We start from the raw sequence: 22,527 nt of genomic DNA on the forward strand, positions 1-22,527 counted from the left end.
TGTGTATGGACTCAAAAATTAGAGAATTGTGGATACTGGATACTTGTATTTTCAAAGTCAAATTGAAGAAATGAGTTTAATAAGGAGGAAGCTTAAGGACTAATTTATTTGGGAGTTTTAAAGGGTTTTTTTGCTATATTTTCCTAGAGTCTTCAGGGGATTAATTTTAATGTCTTTCTATACCATGTGTGTCAGTAGCTAATACAGTCTTCTCCACATTTTACTGAAGTAATTTCAATGACACAGTGAGAGCTGAACATAAATGCTTTGCAGTAATAAAATTATTGCCTCAGGAACCAAGGAAAGCATGAAATCAGTTGTGATGATTTTCACCTCAAACCTGCAAGCCTATGATATTCATCTTTCAAAAGGTGCCTTGCCCATAGGGAGACAATGACTGACTTTTTAAAAAATGTCCCAAACTTTCTCTATTATTTTAGTTTTGGTAACAAGTCTAAAGTTTAGATGTAACTTGAAAGACACTCCTGAGATACAATAAGGATTTCTTATCTTAGTCTGGTTGTCAGCTCATCATAAATTTCATTCAAAGCTGGAGATACAGAAGAAGAAAAAAAATACTCCAGTTGCCTTTTGTTCTCGCTTCCTGACTTCCATCTCCAAAGGAGATTCCAGGGAAGATACAAAACAGGCAGAATAGATTAGTCAGGACACTTCGGTTTCACATGTTATAAACCAAATACAATTAGCTTAAGCAAAAGGGAAATTTATTGAAGATTACTTGGTTACTTTATGTTATTAAGAGAAAAAAGCTATCAGGAAAAAAAGGAAGCAGCTGAGCCTCAGGAAACAAAGAGAAGCAAAGCCTGCCTCTCTCCCGTTTCCTTTGTTCGCCTGTCAACTTCATCCTCCCCACCACTGCCCAGCTGCCCCCATAATAGGAAATATGCTCATCAAGAGCAAGCAAGTCTAACGTCTTACACCAGCCATAATTCAAAACCTCTGTCGTGATGACTTGGTTCCAGACAGCAAGCTCGTGGGGGATGGATTATGTATGTTTGGCCCAGTGGTGAGAGGGCAGGGTAATGAGAACCAGGCAGTACTGATTGTTTTCTCATGTTTGGAGTCAGGGCAATGGGGTTTCTGAAGGAAAGGGCACGGGGAGAATAGTCAGTCCCTATACGACCGTGAGAGTACAGGGTACAGCTGAAGAGACTAAACAGTCAATACCCATTACAAAGAATAAACCAGGAATATCTGGAGGACGAAGTTACTTGTTGAGAAATAAACAAATCTTTTCTAGAAATTTCCTTATTCCTGCCTACTTCAAATTATATTCCGGTAGTACTGTTGGAGAATTTCTAGAACAGGAAGGCTCCAATGATAGGAAAGGATTGTGTTCTAAAAATTGACTTGTAAGGAGTTTGAATCTGAAAATATACAGAAACAATATTACCAATGGTGTTTTGTTCCAGGCCAGTTTATAGAAGCAGAATCCAAACTATGGCTGAATTTTTATACTAACAGTCCATTTCAATGTCACCGAACATCCATTACAGTTCCTTTCTAAAGAGTGCTGCTTCCACGTACCACTGAATACATTTTACTTTAGTGGTGATTCCTTTTGCACTGGCAGCAAGCAACCAAGTCATGGTTGGATAAGATAAAGCATGACAGGAAACTCTGCTGGGACTCCCAGGCACCAACAGTTTATTCACTTTCTGTGTCTAGTGTGGCAAGATGCAGAGAATATGGAGTAAAAGTCTGACAATCAGTGTTCTAAATCACATAACTGCTTCTTGCTGTGTGACTTCAGAAAACAGGCCTTAGTATTCACATCTGTAGCATGGTATCGGTGTATGTAGGTGTGTTGAGAGGCGTTTGGACTGCCTTTTATATTCAGGGCTACCTAAAAGGTGATGAGATGAGAAAAAAACACCTTTCCCTTAGCACTATTGCCACATGCGAAAAGGGAGCTCTCTAGGCCAATAATTATGTGGGAAGGAGACTAGCCAGAAGCAGGGAAGGAACACAGGCTGTATTCCTTCAATGTCTGTTAATATATATGAAGCCTTCCTTAGTAAAGCCTTCTGGAGATCAAGGGGTGGGTGGGAGGGTTGGACACTCTCTGTATTAATAAATGAAGGAACATCAAAAAAGAATTACAAAAATTATGGAATTGTGAATATTTTCATTTGACTAACACAATAATAATTATAGTATGATATAATTGAACAATGAGTCATTATGATATTTATTTAAAACGAATAGTTTATGATGTAATTTAGGTAGTATGATATAGTAATTTGATATATGTGTGAAGTTTTATGAGAGACACAAAATGTATTCTCAATAAATATGTCTGTTACTGTGTATATGAACGTATTTAGAGATAACATCAAAAATCTAATTCATGACCACTTTGGTATAAGAATCCCTAGCCAAATGGCCCTTCTGTCATCTTCTGTGAGAGTCTCTGTTCCCTTGTGTTAGCAAGTTAGAGACTGTTTCTATTAGTGTATCAAATCAGAAATAACAGCACTATTCATTCTCAATGACCTCGTTTTATCCCTAAACATGTAACTGGTTACCTTATCAATTTCGGTTTTTTTCCCCAGAGTAGTTTCTATTATTTGAGGAAGAAATAAAAGAATAAATATTCAAATAAAGGTAAATAGATCAGATGAACAGTAAGTTTGGGCGAATAAATTGAAATGATTACAAATCATTTGGAGTGCGATAAGTCATAAACATACTTCAGGAGAATCCTTTCTCTCAAATTGTGGGTTTAAATGAAATTCAACATAGGTTTTTAAAAATACATTAATTTCATTAATACATTTTAGAAGTTTTCTAATAGAAAAGTGATTGTAAATTTAATACAATGTATGTATATACTGAAAGTAAGATTGTTTTCCCTATTAAGAGAAGTATGTATTTGGAAATTCAAAAGCCATGATTTTAAAACAATTTATTTATAATGTATGAGGAGTAGAAAAGATTCCAATTTTGTTAATAAAAGAGGAAATCCCCAAGTAAGTGATACTTGTGGTGAGAAGCTAAGTAAATTAGGTAAGTAAACACTTTCCCTCCTAGTTATTACTGAATAGGGTGGAAATAACAGAATATAATGTAATAGGGTGGAAATAACAGAAAATTATCATTTAAAAAATTTTTTGATTAGTATTTTTATCTCCTTTAAGCTTGCTACTCCTTATGAAATTTGAGCAATGAATTTCTCCCTTGCATCAAGTATTCTTAAAAAAAATTTAGTAAGAAAAAATAAAGAAATATATTAGCTCATCCATGGAGAGTTTGTTAAAGACCTATGTGAAAAGAAGAGAGGCTGTGATTTTACACGTGGGAAACAAGTAAAACAGACCAACTGCAGGGCAGCAAATCAAAGAAGAAAGTAGGTCAGTGGAGCCTCATGGCGATACGATGAATTGATATTATTTAAAGGGATGGTCAGAGAGTACAACTGCCTGTGAACAAGAATACTTAAGTGAACAATGGTAAATCTGAAAGAAAGGCAGGGTCAGAGCAAAACAGTTGCAAGGCTCAGAGTGAGCTGCATGTCCTTAGGTCAAGCAGAGGAGGAAACAAGCTCATTCAGAAGCTTCCTGGAGGCCAACAAGCTAAATAATGAGAACAAACTGAGCTGAGGCTCTCTGCAGAAAAGTAGAAGAAAACAGCCTCAGGATATGGAAAGAATCAAGCAGATTTTGAGACTATCAACTCATCAGGATTTACACTTTCCAATATAAGAAAATTTTAAGTAACAGGAGAAACACTGAGGGGACCAACATACTTAATCAAATTCATTTATATCACTTGCATGTGAAAGCCATATACCCAATGGGATTAATTAACTGTGTTTGGTGATCAGAGAAGCATTATATACAGGAGGAAGTACCATTTCTCATTTCCATCCTTAACATTTACTGCATATTTTCTTGCCACTAAGTATGCTTTCAAAATCATAATTGCTAAGCAAGTCTAGGTTGGTGAGTTGATATAGGACAGGAGACTGAGACAAACAAACTTCAGTCCAAAACACTCTTCCATTTCCTATTTACTACAAAAGATAAGACCTAACTTGATTGGGCAGAAGTTCCCTAATCTGAAAAAATTTCACTAGGTTGACAATTATTCATACTTTGAACAGGAAATAGTTTTAATGAAAGTGAAATTAAAGTCGGTCATTTTTTTGATTAAAATGATTTGACCATCTGTGGCATTCAGGCATTGTTTCAGGCTCTGCTGTTATCAGTGAATAAAACAATACACTGGATTTTATTTCATGATGCAAACACTGGTGGGGGGTACATACCACAAGTCCCTAAACATATAAATATAACACCAGGGAGTGATAAGTGCTCTAAAGGAAGGAAAAAGTAAGATAAGTAAGGTAAATCACAGAAAAGGGATAGAAAGTAAGGGAAAGGGGCTGGCCCAGGGCTCACTCGGAAGAGTGCGGTGCTGATAACACTAAGGCCACAGGTTTGGATCCCATATAGGGATGGCCGGTTAGCTCACTGGGTGAGCGTGGTGCTGACAACACCAAGTCAAGGATTAAGAACCCCTTACCGGTCATCTTTTAAAATAAAATAAAATAAAATAAAATAAAATAAAATAAAATAAAAAGAAAGTAAGGGAAAGAAGCATGGATATTTTAGATGGATGGTCAAGGAAGGACTCTCTGAAGTGGTGACATTTGAGCTAAGACTTGACTGCTTAAATGAGGTGAAGGAACAAGCCACATGATTCTCTCTGAGGAAAAGGAATCCAGTGGGGAACACACAGGAGGACAAGATCCTGAGGCTGGAAATGGCCTGTGGGTAAAAGGTCAATGTGGCTAAGCAATGAGGAAAGGGTTGGGAGGAGATAAGGTCAGAAGGAGACTGACCTAATCATGATAAATCTTAGTCTATTATGAGGAGTTTAAGTATCATTCTTAAGATAATGAGAAAATATCAAAATTTTCATCAGGGCAGTGAAGCAATTTGATTTGTTTTTAAAAAGATTAATCCATTTATTGGGGTATTGACTATGGATGGAAAGAGAGAAAATGGAGAGACTATTTAGAAGGCTAGTGAGGTCCTCTAGTTGGAGATTAGTAGTGAAGTGGGCTAAGGTGATAGTGTTAAAAATAATTTTAAAAATTTTAGATTTGGGATATAATTTTGAATGTAGAGGTTTCAGAATTTGACCATGAATTGGAAGAGGAGTGTGAAACAAAAAAGAGAAAACAAGGAATACATTGGGCCTAAGAAAATATGGAAAAGAGTTGGTTAGTACCAGGCAGGTGCTTGTCTTTATTTGATTTTTGAAAAGGGGGGCAGAATCAAGACCATGTTTTGCATAAGTAAATTCGAGATGCCTATTAAATATCCAAAAGTCAGAATACAGTTAAGCTGTTGGCTATATGAATCTGAGCCCAGATGAAAAATTGGAACTAATGATGTACAATAGGAAGTCATCAATTTGTAGATTATAGATGATATTAAGTCCTTAACTACCAGTAATTACTTTAAATTCAAATGGATGAAATTCTCCAATCAAAAGATGGAGAGTGGCAGAATAGATTTAAAAAAACAAGATCCAACTATATGCTGCCTCCAAGAGACTCACTTTAGCCTTAGACTAACACAGACTGAACATAAACAGATGAAAAAAGATATTTCACCCAAAAGTAAAAAAAGAGAGCAGGGGTGCCTATACTTATATCAGACAACATGGGCTTTCAGTCAAAATCTGTCACATGAGAGAAAACTGATGACTGTATAATGATAAAGAGGTCAATTACTCAAGAGGATATAATGATTATAAACACATGCACCCAAGACTGAAGCACCTAAATATGTAAAGCAAATATACTAATGGAACTGAAGGGAGAAATACACAGCAATATAATAATAGTATGGAACTTCTATACCTCACTTTTAACAATGGATTGATGATCCAGACAGAATGTCAATAAGGAAACAGCATACTTCAATATCACTATAGACCAAATAGATCTAACAGACATGTATAGAACATTTCATTCAATAGCAGCAGAATACGCACTCTTCTCAAGTGCACACAGAACATTTTCCAATATAGATCATATATTGGGTCACAAAATAAGTCTTAACAATTTAAAAAGATTGAAATAATATCAAGTGTCTTTTTCAACCACTATGGTATGAAACAAGAAGTCAATAACAGGAGGAATTATTGAAAATTCACAAATATGTGGAAATTAAACTATGCACTCCTGAGAAACCAATGGATGAAAAAATAAATGAAAAGGAAAAATCAAAAAGTATCTTGAGACAAACCTATGAAGACTAAATCATAAAGAAATAAAAAATCTGAACAGACCGATAACCAAGGAGATTACGTCAGAAATAAAAAGTCTCCCATCAAAGAAAAGTCCAGGACCTGATGACTTTACTGCTGAATTCCACTAAACTTTTAACAAACTAATACCAATTTTTTTCAAACTCATCCAAAAAATTGAAAGGGAGGAAACACTTTCAAACTCATTTTAAGAGGCCAGCATTAACCTCATAACAAAGCCAGATAAAAATGCTATAAGAAATGAAAATTATAGGCCAATATCCCCAATGAACATAGATGCAAAAAATCCTTAACAAAATGCTAACAAACCAGATTTAGCAGCACATTAAAGGGACCATTTACCATGACCAAGTGGATTTATCTCTGTGATGCAAAAATAGTTTGACATAGAAGAAAAAAATTATATGATCACCTCAGTAGATCTTAAAAAAGCATTTGACAGAAGTCAACATCCTTTCATGATTAAAAACTCTCAACAAATTAGTTATAGAAAAAAATGTATCTCAACATATAAAGGCCATCTATCACAAACCCACATCATGTGACAGCTAACATCATACTCAATAGTATAAGGCTGAAAGCTCTTCTGCTAGGACCAGGAACAAGACAAGGGTGACCACTGTTACCACTTCTATTCAACATACTATGGGAAGTCCTAGCCAGAACTGTTAGGCAAGATAAAGCAATAAAAAGACATCCAGGTTGGAAAGAAAAAACTTAGATTGTCTCTGTTTGCAGATGACATGATCTTGTATATAGAATATCCTAAAGATGCCACCAAAAAACTGTTAGAATTAATAAATGAATTCAGCAAAGTTGCAGGATACAAAAGCAGCATACAAAAATCAATTGTGCTTCTATTCCCTAACAGAAAACTACTTGAAACAAATGAAGAAATTAATCCTATTTACAATAGCATACAAAAGAATAAAAGAGTTAGGAATAAATTTAACCAAGGAGGTACAAGTTCTGTACATTGAAAACTATGGCACTGATGAAAGAAATTGAAGAAGACACAAATAAATGGAAAGATATCACATGCTTATAGATTGGAATACTTAATACTGCTAAAATATCCCTAATGCCCATAGCAACCTAAAAATTCAATCAATCCCTATCAAAATTCCAATGGAATTTTTCATGGGAATAGAAAAAACAGTTCTAGAATTTGTATGGAAACACAAAAGATGCTGAATAGCCAAAACAAACATGAGAAAGAAGAACTAAGTTTGATGTATTATACTTTCTGACTTCAAACTATATTACAAAGCTATAGTAGACAAAATAGTACAGGACTAGCATAAAAACAGACACATAGACCAATGGAACAGTATAGAGAGCTCAGAAATCTATGCCTATACGGTTTGACAAGGCCACCAAGAATACACAATGGGGAAAGGATAGTCTCTTTAATCAATGATATTAATTATTAATTAACATTTTATTAATGTTAATATTTGACAAGGCCACCAAGAATACACATAGGGAAAGGATAGTTTCTTTAATTAATGATATTGGGAAAATTGGATATCCACAGGCAAAAGTATGAAACTGGACCTTTATCTTACACCATATTCAAAACTACCTCAAAATGGATTAAAGACGTATATGTAAGACCTGAAACTGTAAAATTTCTAGAAGAAAACAGAGGGAAAATCTTCTTGACCTTGACCTTGGCACTGATTTTTTTGGATATGACACCAAAAGCACAAGCAATAAAAGCATACATAAACAAGTGGGCCTACATCAAACTAAAAAATCACAGCAAAGGAAACAATCAACAAAATGAAAAGTCTATCTATGATATGGGAAAAATATTAGCAAACCATATATCTGATAAGGGATTGACATACAAAATATGTAAGGAACTCATACAACTCAAGAGCCAAAAAACAAATAACCTGATTTTAAAATGGACAAAGGATCTGATTAGAAAATTTTCAAAGGCATACAGATGGCCAACAGGTATTTGAAAAGGTGGTCAACATCACTGATCATCAGAGAAATGAAAATCACAGCCACAATGCGGTATCTCCTTACATCTGATAAGATGGCTCATATCAAAAGACAAGATATAGCAAGTGTTGGTGAGGATGTCGAGAAAAGCGAACCTTTATACCCTGTTGGTAGGAATATAAATTGGTATAGCCATTATGAAGAAGTGTTAAGTTTCCTCAAAACACTAAAAATAGAGCTATGGAATATATCTGCTATGATTTGAACATTCCCCCAAATCCATGTGTTGAATTTTGCGGTGGAAATTAAGAGGTGGGGCCTTTAGGGATGTGATTAAGTCATGAAGTCTCTGTCCTCTGAATGGATTAGTGTATTATATAAGTACCGCGCGCTAACTGATTGCGCCACTGGAGCTCCTGGATTAGTGTATTATAAAAGGGCTGGAGTGAACTAGCTGAGGACCCTTTTCACTCTTCCAGTCTTCTGCCGTAATGTAGACATGGCAAGAAGGCTCTCACCAGACATCCAATATTGGTGCCTTGATCTTGGACTTGCTGGTTTCCAGAACTGTGAGAAATAAATCTCTGTTCTTTATAAATTATCCAGTCTTATGTATTTTGTTATAGTGGCACAAATGGACTAAGACAATACCTAAAGGAAATGAAATTAGTATTGTAAAAGATATCTGCACCCTCACGTACATTGCAGCATTACTCACAATAGCCAAGATATGCAACCAACCTAAGTTTCTGTTGCCAGTTAAATAGGTAAAGAAAATGTGGTATATACTCACACACATACACACACACATACAATGGAATATTATTCAGCCATAAAAGAATGAAATCCTGCCATATTTGACAGTATGTATGAACCTGGAGGACATTATGCTAAGTGAAATAAGCCAAAAACAAATACTATATAATCTCACTTATATGTGGATTCTAAAAAAGTTGAACTCATAGAAGAGAGTAGAACGGTGGTTGCCAGGGGCTGGTGCATGGGGGAAATGGGGAGATGTTTGTCAAAGGGTACGAACTTTCAATTATGAGATTAATAAATGCTGGGTATATAATGTAGGCATGGGGACTATAGTTAATAATACTGTATTATTTACTTAAAATTTGGTAAGAGAATAAATCTTGTTTCACCTCACACATACATATACAAGGGTAACTGTGTGGTGATTAATTTGATTGTGGTAATTATTACACAATTTATACATGTATCAAATCATCACACTGCACTCCTTAAATATATATATAACTTTTATTTGTCATTTATACCTCAATAAAGCAGGAAAAAATTATAGCAACAATACTGGATGAGATTACCTAGGAGTAAGTGTAAATAGATAACGCATTCAAAACAAGCCCTGGGACTGGTGGTCATGTATGGGTAAAAATAAATAAGATTATCTAGCAGAAAAGACTGAGAAGAAGTAGCCAATGAAGTAGGTGGAAAAACAGAACTGACTGGTCCTCTTGAAGTAAAATTAGTGTTTCTAGAAAGAGAAGTAATCAACAGTGTTGAAGCTGCCAAGATTTTGTATAAAATGGGTGTGAAACTGACCACTGGATTTCTTCAGATGGAGTTTTTTGAGAAACTTGACAAGAGCTATTTTAATGGAGTGTGATGAGCATAAAAATCTGATTGGAGTGGGGTAAGGAGAAATTTTAAAGTGCCCATCTATTTAGCACACTATAAGGAGTTTTGTTGCGAAAGAGAGGAGAGGGGACCAGTGGCTGGAAGGGGGGCATTGAATCAAGAGAAGGTTTCCTGAAATGGAAGATATTAAAAAATGTCTTGTGATTATGGACATATTTTAGCAGAATGGAAGGAATTGGCCATGCAAGAGGGAGAGGCTATAATTTTAGTAACATTCCTCAAAAGGTGAAGAGATACTGTGAAAAATGAGGTCTGAAAAACAATGAGGGTTGAGTCTTATGAGAGAAGGCAGAGATGTGAGTGCAGATCCAGATTTATTGGTACATTTGACCACATTGCTGTCAACTCTTTGATTGCTTCAGTTTACTTTGTAAACTCTGCTGAGTTTGAGGTAGGTATGGGGATATTAGAGGTTTAAGAAGTGAATAGCATTCTGAGAAAATTTAAGAATGATATTAACAGGGAAATATGGTAAATCTTTCAGGAAATGTTGAATCTACTTAAGAATTGTGGTTAAAAATTTTATGTGAAATCAGTCAGTATGGTTGCAAGGTTTTTCATTAGTTGTGATTCCACATTCAGGTTTAGGCATTACAATTACAGAGAGATGGGTTTTGTCACAATTGTAGTTTTGCCAGATGAATACCACAGAGGAGAATAGGACAAAGGTCCTGGGCGTATAGGAAAGGAATCTTTATAGGGAGGGACCTTTAACTTGGGTAGAGAGGAAAGTGGGGTGAGGGGAGGGGAGATGGATGATCTTGGTGGAGACTGGAGTCTTCAAGAATGATTTTAGGAGTAGTGGTATGATAAAGGTAGGGAGGTGCTATAATCTCCAGAAAATTTGGTATGATCGTGAGGTTGGTAGATGACTGCAGAGGAGAGGTAGAGCTGATATAGTTTGATGGCAGGTGCTTCCAAGAAGCTGAGCATTTTATTGGCAGCAGGAAGAAACTCCACAGGTCTGCTTTAAATCCAACGGAGGGTGTGTCACAACAGTGGTGGAGATGATGGGGGAGATTTACTATACATAATTCAACTCTTTGGGTATATTAGTTTGCTAGGGCTGCCATAAACAGGTACCCCAAGTGGGTGACTGAAACAAGAGGAATTTATGGTCTCACAGTTTCAGGGATCAGAACTCTGAGATGAAGGTGTCCTCAGAGTTGGTTGCTTCTGAGAGTTGAAGGAGAATTTGTTTTATGCCTCTCTCCTAGCTTCTGGTAGACTCAGATGTTGCTTGGCTTGTAGATGCATTCTCCCTATGCCTCCACATCATTTTCCTTCTGTACATGTCTCTTTCCGTGTCCAAATTTCCCCTTTTCATCAGGATACAGTCATATTAAATTAGGGCCTGTACTAATGACCTTATTTTAACTTGATCTACAAAGAATTTTTTTCAAATAAAGTCACATTCACAAGTAGTGGGGGGCTAGGAATTCAACATCTTAGGGCACAATTCAACCTCTAACAATGGGCTTCCCTTAAATTTTACCAATATGTCTCTAAGTACTTTGATAAACTTTATGATTTTTCAATCTGTAATCTTTAAGTTTGGCATGGTCTGAGCAAAAATGGACTTGTAAATAAGCAGATGATGGAATTTGAATGAATCAAAGGAAGTGTTTTTGCCTAGAATTGTTCAGTGTAGGTTTTATAATGCTTACAATTTGTCAGTTCTTTCAGATTAAACATTGTCCCATCCCTGCTATTGTTTATTATTCAAATGTTTTTGTGTGGGAGTCATTCCTGCCTTATTTTCCTGGAGAGGTCATGGAAAAAAATGTATAAAAACACTTTTAAAAAATATAAAATATTGTAAAGATGGAATGAAAACCAAATTGACAAGATTTTATAAGCAATGAGATCTAGTGTTCACACCTGCTCCTAGGCACCTGGGCACAACCTTATTGGCTGTTCTTATTTTTAATTCATGACTACAAGACCTCCAGTGGGCACTGACTGCTTCCTGGCAAGCATACTACATTTCCCTAGTTCGTTCTCTCTTCCGCCCGCTTAGATGACCATTTCACAGTGTCCCTTCTCCCTGCACACCTCCAACACATACTTCCTATCATCTCTCTTATCTAATGACCTTGCTTCCTGCATTGAGAAAACCGAAGCCAATCAGAAGAGAACTTTCACAGACTCCCACCATGAGGTCTTCTCCCCTCACAGCATCTGCTCCCTTTTATAGCCTGCCTTTTTCTGCTGCTTTATGTGAACTTTTTGTGTTCCTCTCTAACAGCAACTTCTCTGATTGTGCAATATATCCATTCCCACCCCTATCCAGAAATCCTTTTTTCTGTCTCCTAAGTCATCATCTTCCCCTTCTCTACTGGTTCATAGCCATCAACATGCATACTCTAATTTTTCCCAGTTTAAAACATTCCTTTTCTGATGGAAATGTTTGTTATCTTGAGTGTGGTAATGGTTCCACAGGTGCAAACATCTGTCAAAACTGATAAAATTGTGTGCTTTGAATATGTGCATTTTATTGTATTTCAACTATACCTCAGTAAAGTAGGAAAACATTTCCATTTGATCCCACTGTTCTTACCAGCTAATCTGGCATTTCTTTGCTCTCTCTCTTGTAGCATAACTCCTCAAAAAGGTTGGCTACTTTCACTTATCCATTTCTTGTCTTCTCATTCTTTCTTAACCCTCCTCAACTGGCTTCCATTCCCTACCATTCTACCAATACTGCTCTTGTCTAAGTAATGAAGACTTGATTATTGCTAAATCCAAGGGTCGGTTCTCAGTTATTTTATTTGATCTCTCAGCAGCTTTTGACACAGCCATCTGTAATTATAGCCTTCATTCACTTAATTTGCATGCTTCCACACTCCAGGTTTTTCTCCTACTTCATAAAATGTTTCTGGAAGGTCTCCTTTTCAGTGTCATCCTGTGGCATAGAAAATGTTGAAGTACTCCAGAGCTTCTTGACCTCTTAATGTTGGAGTACTCCAGAGCTCAGCTCCTGAATATTTTTTCTTCTTTAGTCACTCCCTCTCTTGATGATCTCTATCAATCCAATGACTTTAAATACTGTCTACACAGTGATGACTTCCGCATCTATACCTGAGCCCAGAATGCTCTCCTGAATTCCACATATATCCATATAGCCATTGGGCATTCATTGAATATCTCAAATTTAACATTTCCAAACTGAACTTCAGATATTCTATCCAAAGCTTCCTTCATCAAAGTCTTTCCTATCTTAGTTGATGATGACTCCACTCTTTCAGTTACCCTGGCCAAAAACTTTGGTGCTGTACTTGACTCTCTTCTTTTTCTTATACTCCAGATCCAATTTTTCAGCAAATACTCTTAGTCCTGTTTCCCAAATATATGCAATATATAAGTATTTCTCAACATCTGCACTACTGTTAACCTGATCTGAGGCCCCATCATGTCTCACTTGGAATAGTGCAGGAACCTCTTTTTTTTACTAATATGTTTTTAAAAATTGTGATAAAAACATATAATGTGAATTTACCATCTCAATCATCACTACATATACAATTCATTAATACAGTAGTATCAAGTATATTTACATTGTTGTACAATAGATCTCTAAATCTTTTTCATCTTGCAAAGCTGAAACTCTATACCCATTTAACAACTTTCAATTTCCCTTTGCAATAATCTCTTAATTGGTTGCTTTGCTTAATCTTTTGCCTCACTACAAACTATTCTCAATACTGCATCTGCAATGATATTTTAAATTAATAAACTTTATTTTTTAGAGCAGTTTTAGGTATATAGAAAAAATTAAGCAGTAAGTATAGGGAGTTCCCATATACACCCTGTCCCCACACGTGCACGACCTTTCCCACTATTGACATCCTGCACCACATTATACATTTGTTATAATTGATGAACCTACATTGACACACAATTATTACTTAAAGTCTATAGTTTAAATTAGGGTTCATTCTTAGTGTTGTGTATGCTATGAGTTTGGACAAATGTACATGATATGTAGCCACCACTGTAATATCATACAGAATAGTTTCACTGCCATAAAAATTCTCTGTGCTCTGCCTATTCATCTGTCCCTCCTCCCTTACCTCCAGCAGCAGCTGATCTTTTTATCATTTCCTTAGTTTTGCCTTTTCCAGAATGTCATGTAGTTGGAATCAGACAGTATGTTGCCTTTTCATATTGGCTCCTTTCACTTAGTGGTGTGCATTTAAGTTTTCTCCATGTCTTTTCATGGTTTGGTAGCTCATTTCTTTTTAACACTGAATAACATTCCATTGTTTGGATGTACCACAGTTTATTTACCCATTCACTTACTGAAGGATCTCTTGGTTGCTTCCAAGTTTTGGCAATTATAAATAAAGCTGCTATAAACATGCATGTGCAACTTTCTTGTGTGTATGTGTGGACATAAGTTTTCCATTTTTGGGGGTAAATACCAATAAGTGATTTCTGGGTTGCATGGTAAGAATGTGTTTAGTTTCATAAGAAATTTCCCAACTTTCATCCAAAGTGGATGCACTATTTTTCATTCCCACCAGCAGTGAATGAGAGTTCCTGCTGCTCCACATCTTCGTCAGCATTTGGTGTTGTCAGTGTTTTAGATTTTGGCCATTCTTATGAGTGTGTAATTGTATCACACTGTTTTAATTTGCAGTCCTGTAATGACATATGATGTTGAACATCTTTTCATATGCTCACTTGCAATCTATATATCTTCTTTGGTGAGGTATCTGTTCAGATCTTTTTCACATTTTCAACTGGGTTATTTGTTTTCTTATTGTTAAGTTTTAAGAGTCCTTCATATATTTTGGATAACAGTCCTTTATCAGATGTGTCTTATGCAGATATTTTCTCCTAACCTGTGGCTTCTCTTTTCATTACTGACATTGTCTTTCACAGAGCAGAAGTTTTAAATTTTGACAAAAACCAGCTTATCAGTTTTTTCATTCATGGATCATGTCTTTGGTGTTGTATCTAAAGAGCTATTGCCATATCCAAGGTCGTCTAGGTTTTCTCCTATGCAATTTTTTAGAAGCTTTATAATTTTGTGTTTTGAATTTAGGTTTGTGGTCCATTTTGAGTTATTTTTTGTGAAGGGTGCAAGGTTTGCATTTAGATTCACTTTTTTTTTTTTTGCATGTGGATGTCCAGTTGTTCCACAGCATTTGTTTTAAAGACTACCATTGCTTTTAAAGACTATCATTGCTCCATTGCATTGTCTTTTCTTCTTTGTCAAATATTAGTTGATAACATATGGGTCAATTTCTAACTCTCTATTCTGTTCCATTGTTCTAATTGTCTGTTCTTCCATCAATTCCACACTATCTTGATTACTGTAGTTTGGCAGTAAGTCTTGAAGTCAGTTGATGTCAGTTCCCCCACCTTCAGAGGTCTCTGCAAGTTGCCACTTACTTAGACAAACACCCAGCCAGAATCAGCCTCTCAGTTTGGCAGGCTCCCAAGCTTTGTCTCCTTGATGGTGACCTAGAGTCATTTGAATTTGGGATATTTGTACTTATTAAAAAGCATTCCAAAGCTGACATATAAAACTAGAGTGCAAATTTATTAATTCAGAATATAAAATATTACTGTCAGGTGCCTTCTCTCCTTGTGGCAAGCTCTGTTGTTATGAGAATTTTTTTATTTTTTTATTTTTTTTGGTGAACTTAGAATCAGAGTTGGGTGTTTTGGTACGTGACTGGAGTGTACACTGGCATCAGGCTATGGTAGCAGGTGGTGTCCATTTCTTCAAGAGGGAAGTATTCTGCCCAGAGGACAGAGACTTCTAAAATGCCAGCACAGATGTCCTTCTCTAGAAATGCTTAAAAAAACAGACAGTATTTGCTTCTATGGCTGTAAATGCAGCTCTTTTTTTGTTGCTGTTATTTTATTTTTAGTGCTTTCGAGGCTAACCACTGACTCCTGCTGACCAATGCATACTTGATTTCAGATATACTATTGTGGTCAATCAATTTCAGTCAAGTCTTGCAGGCTAGGGAGCCATTCTGTCTCTTTCTAAAATGAAATTGCCTAACCCTGTTTAGCTCCATTATGTGTAGGCTTAAAAATTTAACTCTATTTCTAAATTCATGGGGAATGCATTAGCTCCAGAAGAAAAAAGGAGTATTAGAAGGGCATTTGACTGTAGAGGGCAAAAGAAGCACTCAGTTTGCTAAAGTGACTCTCACCCTAGGCTGAGTAGCAGAATCCTTGCAAAGTTTAAAAAATATAACTATACAAATGTGTGTGTGTGTGTGTGTGTGTGTGTGTGTGTGTGTGTGTGTGTATTTTTTCTAGGCCCCAACCTTAAACTTACTTTTGGAATACTTTTTGAAGTTTTGCTCTTTATCATATCATCTTTTCTTCCAAAATTTGTGTCATCTACAAATATAATAAGCCTGCTGTCTTTGACTCCAAATTAATTGATAAAAAATATAGACCTGTGGTTTGCCAAATATAAGCTTCTCTTTCTAGGTTCACTATTCATGATTCTTCACTTAGTCACTTCATGACTTCATTCAATCCACGTTTAACCACCATATCGACAGAATAGAGAAGAGCATAAGTATTATGTTCTGCTTGGGGCAACATTTATTTCTTTTTCTTTTCTTCTTTTACTCAGTTTACTTTCTTTGCCTCCAACTCTATTTTCTTCATTCCTGTCCTGGTCTTACATATGTTCCCTTTTCTTGTGTGTTCATTTTGCTATGGAGAAAGAACCTCCCTGTTGTTTTGGGGGGATTCCCATGCTGGCTGTCTTCATGCAGCCCTGGCCGAGTCTGCACTTGCCCCAGGTGGCTCTTTGTCATGTGCCAAGCTGCAGCCCCTGTGCAGGGAAGGATTTTCCTCATGCTCATTAGCATTTGGCAGAGGAGGAGTCTCTGAGAATTTCATCAACATCCTCAGGCCAATTTATTTTCCTCCACCTCCAAAATTACTTATTCAAACATCAAATGAGGGCTTAAAGAATATTGAAACACAAAGTATATGTGTGTTTGGGAATGGGAGAGGAGGGTGAGGAGAAAGAAATTATTAGATTGTCCTCAGCAGACGTCACACTTAATCATAGCATGATTGTACCTATAACAAAATGAATATTGCTAGTATGATAAGAGAAAGATTGCCCTAATGTCTATTTCAAAACACAAAGTAACCAATCAGCCACTATTCAATTGAAAGATGGCAGTAGTGTAAACTGCTTTGGGAACCAAAGAATTTGTGGTAGATGTTCTGCAGAACACCTCTGCAATAACATGCCGCCAGCTTCCACCTCTTCAAAGCTTTTCACCTGGAAATAGTTAATGTCACAATCGAATAAGGCTAAGAAAGGGAACAATCCAGGGCTTGCCCAAATGAGTGGTTTTATTTTTTTTAAAAAAACCATGACTTTAGCATATAATTTTGTGACCATTATTATTACAAAATATTTTAAATGTGGATCAGGGTAAGCAAGTAGACATATTCAAGTGTGGGAAGTGGTTGATTAAGGATTTAATAAGTTGGATATTTTGATTTTTTTTTTGTATTTCCCACCTTCATACAGACAAATCAATGTGAGCATTAGGTAATTAAGCATCATTTAAAGAAAATTTTCTCAAACATAACTTTGTGACTCTGTAGTGGTTTTGTGGGTGAAAGGAATGAGTTCTATAGTCAATAGATTCTTTGTAAACCTCAAGAGGTACCGTCACTCTTAGCTCAGGAAAGAGTGGCAGGTGGCTGAATGATTACTGTGCTTTAATATTTCAGAGGGAACCCCAAGATCCTCTGAACCAGGCTAATTCATATTTTAAGCCTATGACAAATCCTAAGAATGACAGGAAAGTCTGGGTCAGCATTCAAAAAGCCAAAGGTGAAATGAGTTGCGGGGTCTCTTGATAATGCAACTTTATGACTCATTTATTCATTCGTTACCTATTGAAGGACTTATAATGTGTCAGAACTTCTCTTTAGCACCACACTACCCTTGTAAGTTTGAACAAGCCATTATCTTCTCTGAGTCTAAACTTCACCATCCGTGTATTTAATTTACCTCATGGATACCTCATGGAGTGACTCATATCTGTAAGACTCCAGCAGAGTGACTGGTTAGATGCTCAATGAACGCCCTTCCTTTTCCCTTAGCATTTAGACCTCTTTTCCATGTAATTTATAATACTACGAAATAAGTTCCATTTCTTAATAACAAATTTCTCTGTACAGACTTGGGTCAACAGGAATTGTGAGTGATCTGTGTTTGCAGATGAAATTACAGGATTTAAATATTATTATAACTGATCAAATATTTTTGCAAGATAATCTACCAAGTGCAAAGATGTCATTCTTTGCCAAACAGCACTCTGAGGCTTGCTGACTGCAGTACATGCAAATTCACACATTTCTTGAGTCTCTTTGTTTTATAGCAAACATGAGCAGTGACTTCCTTTCATTTATCAATTCTGACTGGATCTTTTCTCAGTAATACTTAGAAAAATCTCATAAACCAATTTTCTAAAACATAAAAAATGTCTAAAATTTTCCATGGTAGACATCACTATATGCATGGAGTTTCAGCTAGTATGAAGTCTTAACAGAATAGAACCAAGGGAAATGAAAGATGATTTTGTAAACTGAGGATGGTTATAGTAGCTGCCTTCTGATTTATACTCTAAATTTGAATTTGAACTGACAAAGACGTGTGCCAAGTTGTTACTTCATTAATTCAATTCATCATTTAGTCAATAAATATTAATGAACACCTACTGACTGTAGGCACCTGGGACTCCAAAGTAAAACTGCATATTCCCCGACATCAAGGAGTTTGCCTGATGAGAAAGATACGTAAACAAATATGTTTTTTTAAGGTAATTGATACAAAAGAAGGAGATCCAAGATGCGGGAGGAGGGGGGAGGATATGAGAAAGATCTAGCTAAGTCAAGATAGGGAACCGGGGTGGCCTTCGGAGGGGAGGCAGGCTGATACAGGAAGGATGAGTGGGAGATTATTAGGTGTATGTGTAGGATGAATATATTTGGCAGTGAGAACAGAAAGAGAAAATCATGGCAGCCTAAGGAAGCCTGGAGTGGTCAGGAAATATGGAAGAGTTGGTTGGTGTTGTAAAAGCAGAAATGACTGTGAAAGGCAGGAACAGGAAGGGCTAGTGAGAAATGAGGCCCAGTAGGTAGGGAGAGGCCAGCCAGATCATATGAGCCTTGCATAGCAGGCAAAGGTATGCCAATGTTTTTTTCCCACTCTGTAGGTTGTGGGGAAAGTTGTTGAAGAATTTTGAATAGAGAAGTTTCATAATCAAATGGGTTCAGGTTCCTAAAGAAGACAATATTGTGATTGTTTTGCTGTTTACAAGTTACAGAAATGGCACGCACGTCCTTTTGTTCCTAGGGGTTTCAATGGTTCTCATTGTAATGGAGTTCAGGAATGCCAAAAGCAATATTTGAAGTAAACGATACATCAGAATTATAATAAGAGTCTGTGAGCAGGTTTTTTGTTAACAAGTTTTTAATAGGCTGTGATGCAATCCTTAATGCAGAACATTTAATTACAAAAGATAGCCTGGAAATTTGGCTGGGTACATTTTTATTGCTCAGTGAATTAAAAGGTTTTTATAGGATTACATTGTTAAGATTCTTGGAGAAAAACACAGATACACCAATGAAAACTTTGTACTCATTTTCTTTCTCCACAGCAAAGCAGTGAATCTGTCAGAAATAAATTTCACTTGAATTTTGCATAATTTTTATAATTTCAGGGGTTAAGCATCCGAAAGGCCAAAGTGAATCAGCATTCCCTGAAGAAGAAGAAGGTGTAAATGAAAGAGAGGAGCAGTGGGATCATTAATTACCAGTCTGCAGCAAGAAGGCTTCTCGGGAATAACTGAACATTAACTTTTCTGAATATCTCATGAAATTACACTGCTTGACTTCCAGAAGCATTCTTCATCTGTTCACTCCACACTCATTACAGTAGTAATACACATCCTGGGAGCCCTCTTGGACTGAGCTTTCCAACTAAGTACAAATTGTTCCACATCACTCACATTTAAAGAATAAGCATTTATTTTACAGTGATTTTTTCCTTTTTAAATACATAGAAATTTGCAAACGTGACTGTTCTAACTTTAATACTGCCAGAGCTTAATCCCTGCTGTCCTACTGATATGGTTTGCATTCTAAAGTCAAATGTAGATAGCATCACTTTAAGAATTTAAAAATAAATATTAAATACATTTAGACATGAATGTGTGTATGTGGGTTTAACTGAAAGAGGAATGTCTAATGCAAATTTTTAGTTAAGATTTGGTTTATCGTGTTTCTGTGCACAAAACAGAACAGGGTATTTATTTCAAAATGAAGAAGAAATACTGGTCATTAAAAACACCACCATATTAGATATTAAACTTCTTTTCCCCTCCCACAGCATATTGATGGTTACTTGAAGAAACGCAGAATTGTTTTTATTTTCTAAGCTGTGACATACATATCTCCCAGAATTTCCTCCAATCATGAAGAAAGAAAAATGCTACATCTAAAAAAATAGTACCAAATCCCCCCTCTCCTTTTCTTGTCTGTTACTTAAAATTGGGCTATTTCCTATTGCATTTTAATAAATCATTAGCATTTTATAAATGCTTCTATATCATAAAATAAGAAGTTCCATTATTTCATGCATAAGGTCACTCAATTCATTAACTCAACAACTATTTTTTTATGAGTTTACCCTAGGAATGTATTCTGCTGGGAGTTATGAAAATAAGGAAAAATGATTCCTCCCCTATTGAACTGGCAGAGAAGATAAGCATTAGTATAAAGCAAGGTTTTACAAGACAGTATGTACTTATTGATAATGAAATTTTGATAATTCAAAGTTCTGCCCTTTTGAAAATTTTTAATTATTCATGACAATTGAATGCAAAGTATCTGAACCACAAAATTTAGTGGGGATGAGGGAATGCCCAATTTGTTTTCTACATTCATGATATTAGTGGATTCAAATGTTTGATGGATGAAAAAAAATGAAAAGATTTCTCAAAAGTCTGAGACAGGAAGAAAAAAATCAAATGTGAAATTTACTGTGGGATCTTAATATCAAGATTCAAAGATATAAAATGATTGCTTTTAATTTTGAACATGAGTTTTATAATATAGAGATTGAGAGAGTTGTGTGAAGCCATAAGAAAATGCAATAGAGGTAACACTCATTTTCCCCAGTATATTTTCCCCAGGAAAATAATGCAAACTCGTTGATAAGTAGTACCATGTGTATGAATGAGTATTCTAGCCCTTTCTTCCTTCCTTCCTTTCTTCCTAACTCTCCCTCCCCCCTCCCTCTCTCCCTCCTTTTCTCCTTCCTTTTCTCTCCCTCTCTGTCTTTTTCTACCCCTTCCCCTCTTTTTTCTTGATTAAGCCAATTTCTCACTACAATTTCTGGAGTTTCTAGACCACCTGCTATGACTGTTTATTTTCCTGAGTTTCTCTCTACTTAAAATTTGAATAAGGTATATATTTAAGTGATTTAAAATTATTTGTGTTTGTAAAACATCCCAACAGCCCTTGAAAGTATTTGAGATATCCTGAGGTGCTAAAAAATTTAATTGTCCTTCCCTTTCCTTGAACAGACACTTTCATAAATGTTTTTTGGAAAGTATTTAAGCAAAGAAAAGGAAACCCAAGCTTTTGCTGATTTTGTAACATCATTTGGAAGAACAAACAGCATGGCTTCTGGATTCTTCTGTTTTGTTTTCCATTCTTAAAAACACGAAAAGATCAAAATTAAAAGCACAAGTTTTCCTTGGGAAATGTTAGTTTCTTCTATTCTGTTTTCCACTCTCAAAACACAAAGAGATCGCAATTAAAAGCTTAAGTTTTCCTTCAGAAATGTGTTGACTTTCTCAGAAATTTGAAGAAAACCAGCTGAGATAATGGCTTTTAATTTCCTTTTCACGCAATTATAATTTACAACAAAATTTTTTTCAAGAAGACAACTTGGCTTCAGTTTGGCTGAATGGGCAAAGAAACTTTCTGGCCCAAACAAAACAATACAAAAACTTTATATTTCTGAAACCACATTATAATATAATGGTCAGTGGGTGGGCTTTGAGTCACTCTTAGATTCAAATTTAACCTCTACCAGATTTTAGACTCAGTTTCTCCATTTGTAAATGGGTGCAATCATACCTAATCTACTAGGTCGTTATGAGACTTAAGTGAAGTTAACCCAACTTGAACATGAGCAATTTTTTTTTTTTTTTTAAAGATGACTAGTAAGGGGATCCTAACCCTTGGCTTGGTGTTGTCAGCACCATGCTCAGCCAGTGAGCAAACCAGCCATCCCTATATAGGATCCCAACCCCTTGCCTTGGTGTTATCAGCACCACACTCTCCCAAGTGAGCCACGGGCCAGCCCTTGAACATGAGCTTTTGATCAATGGTGTCTACTATTATTATTAGAGTTAGAAAGGACTTCAGAGGCTATCTATCCAAACCTTATCTAATGCATGAGGCTTTTCAACATCCCAGACAAGTGACTGATCACCTCACTTATTCTTGAATAGCTCCAGCTGTACCCCAAGCCAACGAAAGAGATCTAATTGTTCTCCTGTATGTTAAACTCTT

The 22,527-nt window shown here is 36.0% G+C and overlaps 1 protein-coding gene across 5 annotated transcripts in view; it reads left to right on the plus strand.

The window, feature by feature from the left end:
- Positions 1 to 22,527, plus strand: part of PPP1R1C (protein phosphatase 1 regulatory inhibitor subunit 1C) — a 132,886-nt gene that overhangs the window by 104,691 nt on the left and 5,668 nt on the right. Inside the window, exon 5 of one of the 5 annotated variants that reach the window (XM_063104585.1) lies at positions 19,665 to 20,443. The exons of 3 other annotated variants lie outside the window; for them this stretch is intronic. In XM_063104585.1, the coding sequence (XP_062960655.1) occupies positions 19,665 to 19,724 (60 nt within the window). In that variant the 3' untranslated portion in view covers positions 19,725 to 20,443. Of the gene's footprint in view, positions 1 to 19,664; positions 20,444 to 22,527 lie in introns of those variants that run through there. One more of the 5 variants, XM_063104577.1, reaches the window with a different exon arrangement.

This window comes from Cynocephalus volans, chromosome 1, assembly GCF_027409185.1.
Source record: "Cynocephalus volans isolate mCynVol1 chromosome 1, mCynVol1.pri, whole genome shotgun sequence".
NCBI lineage: Eukaryota > Metazoa > Chordata > Mammalia > Dermoptera > Cynocephalidae > Cynocephalus > Cynocephalus volans.